Source organism: Rhinopithecus bieti, unplaced genomic scaffold, assembly GCF_001698545.2.
Source record: "Rhinopithecus bieti isolate Rb0 unplaced genomic scaffold, ASM169854v2 scaffold_33210, whole genome shotgun sequence".
NCBI lineage: Eukaryota > Metazoa > Chordata > Mammalia > Primates > Cercopithecidae > Rhinopithecus > Rhinopithecus bieti.
In genome coordinates this window covers 139269-148239 of record NW_016814226.1, presented here as the reverse complement: position 1 = coordinate 148239, position 8971 = coordinate 139269, and the positions used below count along the sequence as shown (strand labels likewise).

General features: G+C 50.3%; 1 protein-coding gene across 1 annotated transcript in view; it reads left to right on the top strand.

Annotated features, from left to right (window-relative positions):
• The window catches only part of ARFGAP3 (ARF GTPase activating protein 3), a 70575-nt gene extending 62066 nt beyond the window's left edge, over positions 1–8509 (top strand). The window contains exons 15-16 of the mRNA XM_017850007.1: positions 5914–6035; positions 7455–8509. Of these exons, the coding sequence (XP_017705496.1) occupies positions 5914–6035; positions 7455–7472 (140 nt within the window). The 3' untranslated portion in view covers positions 7473–8509. The remainder of the gene's footprint in view (positions 1–5913; positions 6036–7454) is intronic.
• The last annotated feature ends 462 nt before the right edge of the window (positions 8510–8971 follow it).

Below are 8971 nucleotides of genomic sequence, written 5' to 3'. Positions count from 1 at the left end.
GCGAGACTCCGTCTCCAAAAAAAAAAAAACTTGTTCTGGGCAAGGCACGGTAACTCACACCTACAGTCCCAACACTTTGGGAGGCCGAGGTAGGTGGATCACCTGAGGTGAGGAGTTCAAGACCAGCCTGGCTAACATGGTGAAACCCCATCCCTTCTAAAACTACAAAAATTAGGCCGGTCACAGTGGCTGACACCTATAATCCCAGCACTTTGGGAGGCCGAGGCGGGTGGATCATGAGGTCAAGAGATCGAGACCAGCCTGGCCAACATGGTGAAACCCCATCTCTACTAAAATACAAAATTAGCTGGGCGTGGTGGCACGTGCCTGTAGTCCCAGCTACTTGGGAGGCTGAGGCAGGAGAATCACTTGAACCTGGGAGGTGGGGGTTGCAGTGCGCCGAGATCGCGCCACTACACTCCAGCTTGGCGACAGAGCGAGACTCCGTCTCAAAAAAAAAAAAAAAAAAAAATAGCCAGGCATTGTGGTGGGCGCCTGTAATCCCAGCCGCTCAGGAGGCTGAGGCACAAGAATTGCTTGAACCCTGGAGGGGGAGGTTGCAGTGGCCAAGATTGCACCACTGCACTCCAGCCTGGCAATAGAATGAGATTCTGTTTCCAAAAAAAAAGAAAGAAAGAAAAAAAGAAAAAAAGACACTATTCTGCGTGGTGCCTCACCTCTGTAATCCAGCACTTTGAGAGGCTGAGGAGGACGTATCGCTTGAGCTCAGGAGTTCCAGACCAGCCTGGGCAACATGGCAAAACCGTGTCTCTACAAAAAATACAGAAATTAGCCAGGCATGGTGGTGCATGCCTGTAGTCCCAGCTACTCCAGAGGCTAAGGTGGGAGGATGACTTGAGGCCAGGAGGCAGAGGTTGCAGTGATCTGAGATCGTGCCACTGCACTCCAGCCTGGGCAATAGAGCCAGGCCTTGTATCGAAAAAAAAAAAAAAAAAAAGGGAGGGAGGGAGAGAGAGAGAGGGACGGAGGGAGGGAGGAAGGAAGGAAAGAAGGGAGGGAGGAAGGAGGGAAGGAGGGAGGGAGCAATTCTGGATTCCTTATCTTAATTTCCAAATGTTCCTGGATATTTCTAGCCCAGGTACCCTGTGGCCGTTCTTACGGGCACTCTATTTCACTGTAGCTGAAGGATTGAGTGGGAAGCACATGTAAGCGCCCGCAGCCAACCTGACCTGGCACAGCAGCAGTCCCTGTGGCCACACCCATGGGACAGGGTCATTGGAACTGGGGGACTGCCATCAACTGGGCACTGCCTCAGGCAGGTGTGAGGCACTCAGACACCAGATGACAGAGTGGAGGCAGCGTGTGAGAGCCAGGATACAGCAAAAAGCTTCAAACCCAGCTGCCCCCTCAGCATGTCTCTTTCCAGAAAGCCAATTCTGATTGTTTGAATGAGAGCACGTCTGCGTGGCAGTGCAGACACCTGCACCCTTCCTTGTGTGCATCATGGGGTCAAGTGGCAGGCTGTTTGCGGGGTCCCTTGACCACTGTCTCCTTTTCTCCTTGCTCCGGCCCAGGGTCTGGGAGTGTGGCCTGAAAAGCACTGCCCTCAGTCTGCAGTCAGGCAGTCCGGTTTGGTTATTGCCACATGTGCTTGTCAGACAGTATAGCTGTGCAGTGGCATTGCCAACAGAGATTCAGTTAAACCAGAATGGCATGTATTTAGCAAAGTGGCATCTGTTACGCCTATATGAGAAGTAGCCATTGGAGCAATTTGTGTTGTTAAACTCATTGTTTGGCTGGGCACAGTGATACACACCTGTAATCCCAACACTTCAGGAGGCCAAAGTAGGATTGCTTGAGCCCAGGAGTTCCAGACCAGCCTGGAAAACATAGTGGGACCCCCATTTCTATAAAAGATTTAAAAATAAAAAAATTAGCTAGGTGTGATGGTTCACGCCTGTAGTTCCAATTGCTCAGGAGGCTAAGGCAGGAGGATCACTTGAGCCCAAAAGATTGAGGCTGCAGTGAGCCGTGATCACACCACTGTACTCCAACCTGGGCAACAGAGTGAGTCCCTGTCTCAAACAAACAAACAATGCCCAATTTGTTCTTATAATCTCGGAATTACTTTTTCTCTTCATTTGTCTCCACGAAGCAGAGAGATTAGAACATGGTATTCCTTTAAAAATTCTTATTTTGGGCCGGGCACGGTGGCTCACACCTGTAATCCCAGCACTTTGGGAGGCTGAGGCGGGCAAATCATGAGGTCAGGAGATCGAGACTATCCTAGCCAACACGGTGAAACCCCATCTCTACTAAAAATACAAAAAATTAGCTGGGCGTGGTGGCGGGCGCCTGTAGTCCCAGCTACTCGGGAGGCGGAGGCAGGAGAATGGCGTGAACCCGGGAGGCAGAGCTTGCAGTGAACTGAGATTGCGCCACTGCACTCCAGCCTGGGCGACAGAACGAGACTGTCTAAAAAAAAAAAAATTCTTACTTTGAGGAGCCTGGGAGTTGTCCTGGAACCTTCCACCTCCCTCGTCACACCATAGACCCATATGATTGGAGTCTCTCCTGGGTGACCCCAGACCTGAAGCGTGGCCACAACGCCCTGCTTGGTCCTCCTGCTCCGGTCTTGGCTGCTGCTCACCCCTCTCCTCGCTCCTCCCACAGTGATGTTTCGAAACACAGTCATCCGTGCTGAAAATCCTGCCCTCGAGGGCTTGAAGCGCAGCTCCCCACCCAGTACTCACCTCCAGCTCCCCACCCAGTACTCACCTCCAGCTCCCCACCCAGTACTCACCTCCAGCTCCCCACCCAGTACTCACCTCCAGGACCGTGGTTCCGTTGGCCTCTCCAGCCGCATTTCTCACGATTCACTGCTATGGCTCGCTCCAGCAGTGTTGAGCCTGTGGAGCCCCCAGCCCAGAATGCTTTTCTCCCCATTCCCCCAGACAGCCCCCCAACCCGTATTTACCCTGGGGGCCTGGTTAGTGCCCCCTGCACCACTCTTGTGCCTTACACCGAGGCCAAGACCATGTGATGACCATCTCCCCAGTGGACCGTCAGTTCTCATTTCTGTGCCCTTGGCACCTGACAGAGCCTGGCAGAGGAAGCCCTCTGCAGGTGTTTGAGGATGAATGGGTGGAGGGAGCTTGCTGAGTCTGAGTGCCTGCCCGCCGGCCAGCATAGGCTGGAACACGCCTCCCACTACCTCCCGTGTCCCATGCCAGGTCCAGGCTGCAGTGGCGATGTGTTCCGCCTCCAGCACAAGCCTTGAGAGCTGTGTGCATGTCGCCATGTTTCTTTCCCTGTCGTAGTAGGCAAGGAAGCTGGACTTGAGAGGTGGCCCCGGCCGGGCGCGGTGGCTCAAGCCTGTAATCCCAGCACTTTGGGAGGCTGAGACGGGCGGATCACAAGGTCAGGAGATCGAGACCATCCTGGTCTACACGGTGAAACCCCGTCTCTACTAAAAAAAAAAAAAAAAAAAAAACTAGCTGGGCGAGGTGGCAGGCGCCTGTAGTCCCAGCTACTCAGGAGGCTGAGGCGGGAGAATGGCGTGAACCCGGGAGGCGGAGCTTGCAGTGAGCCGAGATCGCGCCACTGCACTCCAGCCTGGGCGACAGAGCGAGACTCCGTCTCAAGAAAAAAAAAAAAAGAGGTGGCCCCGTGGGCTTGGACCGCAAGTGGCTGTGATGTACAGAATCCCCTGCCCACCTGCACTGGGCACAGCGAACATCAGTTGTGGGTGGTTGTTAGCTCAGCATCACCTGTCCTGTCCTGACTCATCCAGGGCATTTGCCGCAACCACGGACCACTGTGTAGCTCAGCGTCCCCTTTGTCTCAGAGAGGGGAGCCGCTGTCTTCTTCCTGGCTGCTCAAGCAGAAACCTGGGAAATATCCTTAATCCGCCTGCCTCCCAGCCTGCCTCGGCGTCAGTCAGTGTGTCTCTTGACACCTGCCTCCTGAGGACGCTCAGCCCATTCCCTCCTGATCCCCACTGCCACTTGCTCAGGCTCAGGTACCACCCCATGTACCTGAACCCCTGCAGCCACCTCCAAGCTGTTCACCTGAGTTTGCTCTGTGTCCTCTCCACATGACACAGGTCACACTTTAGTGGTGTTATCAGTTAATTGTCTGCTTTCCTTAGTAGGTGGTGAACTGTGGAAAAGTGGGTCTGTGGTGGTGTCCTCAGTATGCACTGTGGGTGTTCTGAGAACAGATAGGGAGGAGAGATTCCCTGGGTCAAGACGTTTTTCCTGAGCAGGTGGCTGGAGCTGTCATTTCCTGGAGCTCATTGTGTAACCTGAGCACAGTAGGGCTGTCTTTGACCATGGCCACCTGGCCCCTCCAGCCTGCCCAGACAGCCCTCAGAGGAGACACAGCACCCCAGTCCCATCACTGTGTTGGAATTCCACTCTGTCATTGGTGAAGGCCTACAAGATTTTACACAGTCAGCTGGAGATGGAGCTGGGAGGACCTGCATCTGTGGTAGGCATGAGAACAGTGCTGTGGGCAAATGCAGTGTCTTTTCCAAGGGACACATTGCAGGGTAACTTGTCAGTTCTGTTTTGTTCTCAGAGAGGGACTTGACCAAGGATTTCTGTTTTGTTTTTGTTTTTGAGATGGGGTCTCGCTCTGTCACCCAGGCTGTAGTGGGGTGGCACAATCTTGGCTCACTGCAACCTCCACTTCCCCAGTTCAAGTGATTCTCCTGCCTCAGCCTCCTGAGTAGCTGGGGTTACAGGTGCCCGCCACCATGCCCAGCTAATTTTTTGTGTTTTTAGTAGAGATGGGGTTTCACCATGTTGGCCAGGCTGGTCTTGAACTCCTGACCTCAAGTGATCCACCCACCTCAGCCTCCCAAATTGCTGGGATTACAGGCGTGAGCCACTGTGTCCGGTGGGTTTCTGTTTTGTAAGGAACAGGTGGTGTCATGTGGGGCTTAGGGCATAGCTAGGTGTGGCTACTCCTGAGGACCTGCAGGGTTTGCGTTCAGCTCACTGAGCCCTTGCAGCGTCTTATTACAATTGTGACACAGAAGTTTATGAACCCCTGATGTCAGCTCTGGGACTGTGGTCAGACCTCCTTTATGTGTGATAACCCTGATGAGCTTCACCCACATTGGTAGCAATTATGGTGATGTTTATGTCAGGGCAACCAAAACTTAAGCAACAGTAACCCACTAACACCGGTCCTAGCAGAGAGGGTGGAGGTGTGAACTTCTGTACCTGGGAAGACTGGCAGTGGAGCTTGGCTTCTAAGTCACAGACAGCATCAGTGATGTATCCATGTGGCTCACCTCCCGGGGGAGGTAACAAGCTTCCTCCATCCCCCAAGCGAGTGGGAGGGGCAGTCGTAGTCACAGATGGCCGCTGCTTTGCTTCGTCCCTGCCAATAACCCCACAGCAAGCAAATGGCTCCTCTTGAGGATACGTGCATCCCAGGGAAGGCGCTGATTGGTCAGGCCTGGGTCATGAGCCCATGCCTGTGGACAGGGTAGAAGGGAGAGGTGGTTCCGGGAGGAAGGGAGGAGTACTGTTACCAAAAGAGGGAGGAGGCGATGTGAAGGAGGCCATCCGTGTTGGCCCATCTGCCTTTTGCTGGGTACTTACCTGCCAGGGCTGTGTTAAACACCTTTGAGGAAATGGGCCCAGAGAGAACAAGGAACTAACTTCTCCAGAGGCACATAGCCTGGACGTGGCAGTGCCAGGATTTGAACTCATGGTGGTGTTAAGTCCCCCATACTACATCTTCTCTCATGTGGATTCTCTCATGTGGATCATGGCAGGGCTGCCACTTCAGCCCGAGTCTCCAGCCCACTGCTGGGCTCCTTGTGAGGCAGCAGGAGGGGAGACATCCAGGTTCTCTGAAGCCGTTGAGCACTCTGGGCACAGGGTTTGCTGCAGCCATGGCCATGGCAGTGATGAGCCAGCTTCTGTGTATGTGCAGGGAACTACAGCCTGTCCAACGTGCTGCCCAACGCCCCCGACATGGCGCAATTCAAGCAGGGAGTGAGGTCCGTTGCTGGAAAACTCTCCGTCTTTGCTAATGGAGTCGTGACTTCAATTCAGGTCAGTGGAATGGGGCGGTGCTCACTGGCTATGATGGTAGGTTCAGCAGTTTGAAAATGAGACCTACTTCAATCTTCAACTGCTGGAAAATTCAATTATATATTATTGGATCGGTATGTTTGCTACAGTATAACCCAGGACATTATGAAAACCAGAAATTATGATTTTATATTTAATATTTTCTAATGTACTCTCTGGGAATTGTTAGAGGAATTGTCATGACCATTATGTAGTTTTTTTTTCCTAGATTGGAACAGAGAAGTATTAAGAAAATTGAAATTATCTGTAATGCCACATCACAGGGATAACCTCTTAATATTTTGGTGTATTTTAGCTCTAGATTTCTAAGGATATTTTCTATACATAGATAAAAGGATATACATATCTTTTAAAATTAAAAGGGATTATATTGTATATAGGGTTTTATATCTTGCTTTTTCTCTGTGATGTTAGGAGCATTTCCATGTCATCAGAAGTTTTTCTAAAACCACATTCTATCGAGTGAAAACATAAGCCAAGGATGGCACATACTTGCACATGAGTGTCGAGGCCATCTCTGACAATATGAATGGCTCGTTTCTTTGTACCTTCTTGTTTACATCAGGCCATTGAAGAAGGATTCTATTAATGTAAGACGCTGCTAAAGGAAGTAGGACTGAAACCATGTGGACTCTGGTGCCTCTAAAGGGGGTTCCTGGCCCCAGGCAGATGCTGCTCTGGCTGCAGGTTAAGGAGGGCATGGAGGTGCCTCCCGTTCTGGAGAGTTCCGTTAGCCTCAGGACTCTTAATGTAGCTGTTTTCACACTGTGAATAGCACAGTCTTCCCTTTCGTTTGACTCTGAAGTTAAAATTCACAGAGTTCTTTCGTGTCCCTTAGGTCAGCTAAGCCCACATCAGTCTCCAAATAGGTAACATCCGTATTTTATAGATGGTCATCCCCATTTTAGAGATGACTGCCTTTTATATCCCCATTTTACAGGTGAAGGAATTAAGGCACAGGTTAGGTCACTTCTGCAAGATGACCAGCTGAGCCGAAATTTCAGGGCTTCAAACACCAAATGTGTTCCTCTGTCCTCCCCATCACACTTGCTTCCCAGAGGGTTCAGGAAGTAGCCTCCGGCCCACTGAGCATCCTCCCGCCCAGACACTTTGCTCCCTGCCTCCCGGTCCCAGGACTGTGGCCATGGATAGCAGAGACAGGATGTGAATCCTGTTGGCTTCTGAAGCCCACACCTGCCCTCAGCCTTGAAGCTGCAGCAATGGCTGCTTCCAGATGAGCACACCCTCGGGGTGTAGTGTTCATGTCACATGCCCGACACCGGCTGCAGTGTCACTTTTGCTGATGCTGAATATTCAGGGCGCAGGAGTCAGGGATCGCTGCTGAATGGGCGTAAACTTCCGTTTTTGTTCTCTCTTCAGGATCGCTATGGTTCTTAATACTGAAGTCATGATGTGTATTTCCTGGAGAAATTCCTCTGTAAACGAACCAGGGGCCACACAGCAGGCGGCAGTGAAGACCAGATGGTTCTGCAGATGGTTTTGCTACTTTTTCACGTGGTGTATGTTTCTGATTCTTAATATTTCCTTGGAGAAATCCTGAGTTCTGATGTAGTAGGAGCTCTACTGTGATTTCTGTTTCGTGTTCCTTCCTGCCTCACCCTCCTTTGGCGTCTCCATGTATATCCTTGCTTTATTTTCTTGGAACCTTTGGTTTCAACACTGAGGGCCTGGAGACATCGGCTCCTCCTGTTCCTGAGTCAGGAGCCTTCATGTGGGGGAGGAGGAGAGGTCTCCATGTGACACATGGCTCAGGGCTGCCAGAATCAGCAGGTGCCGGATGGACCTGCAGAAACAACACTCACCGCACACATGTCCTTCAAAAGACCAACAGTGGCGGGTGTCTCCTGTGACGGATTGCTTCATTTATGTTTCTGCATAGTAAGGTGACTGCTAAATAATATTTGAAGTCATCTGTCACTTTGTAAATTATTTTCTGTGACCTATAAATTTAAAAATATTTTTCAGTGAGTGCTTTTAACAAATGTAAGCTTCTGCCTTGCCAAGGGGATTAATGTGATCTTGTAAAAGGTGTTGCTGTTTGAATTGATGAGAAATGGAAGAGGAGAACTCCCTAAGGGTGTGTATAAATGGATGTGGTATACAGAATTAACATGGAGTGAGGCAAGAAGATATAGCTACAGAGAATAGTTCCATGTATGGGAGAACAGTCATTGTAATTGGGTAGTTTTGTTAATATTTTAAACCTTGCTTTTCAAAAATTACAGAATGTGTATAAACGAATAAAAATAATTTAGCTGTGTTTTAGACAGCATTAGAATATATTGTTCAGCACAGTAAAATATATTTGAAATCTGATAAGCCAAAAATGTGGTTTTGAATGAATATTTTGTGAATCTTTCTTAAAAGCTCAAATTTGTAGACTTCTAAATAGAATAAACACTTGCAGCAGATGGCGTTGCCTACATTTTTTCCTGAAAGCTTTGGTAATAAGTCATCGTAAGTCGGAGTTTGTGGTGTAACATTGATGGACATTTGTATTGTGATAACTGTAGATGGACATGGATTTAATGTGCGTTTGGGGCCTGGTGTGCAGTTGTGATGAATTGGGATGTTGTTCGTAGCACAGGAGCAAGGTGGAGTGTCCTGGTTGAAAATGACGTTGGGCCAGGTGTGGCAGCTCACACCTGTAATCCTAGCACTTCGGGAGGCTGGGGCGGGAGGATTGCCTGAGCCCAGGAATTTGAAACCAACCTGGACAACATAGCAAGACCCTGCCTCTACCAAAAAAGAAAAAATTCAGCCGGGTGCAATGGCGTGTGCCTGTAATTCCAACTACTTGGGAGGCTGCAGCAGGAGGATCCCTTGAGCCCAGGAGGTCAAGGCTGCAATGAGCTATGATCTCAACACTGCACTGC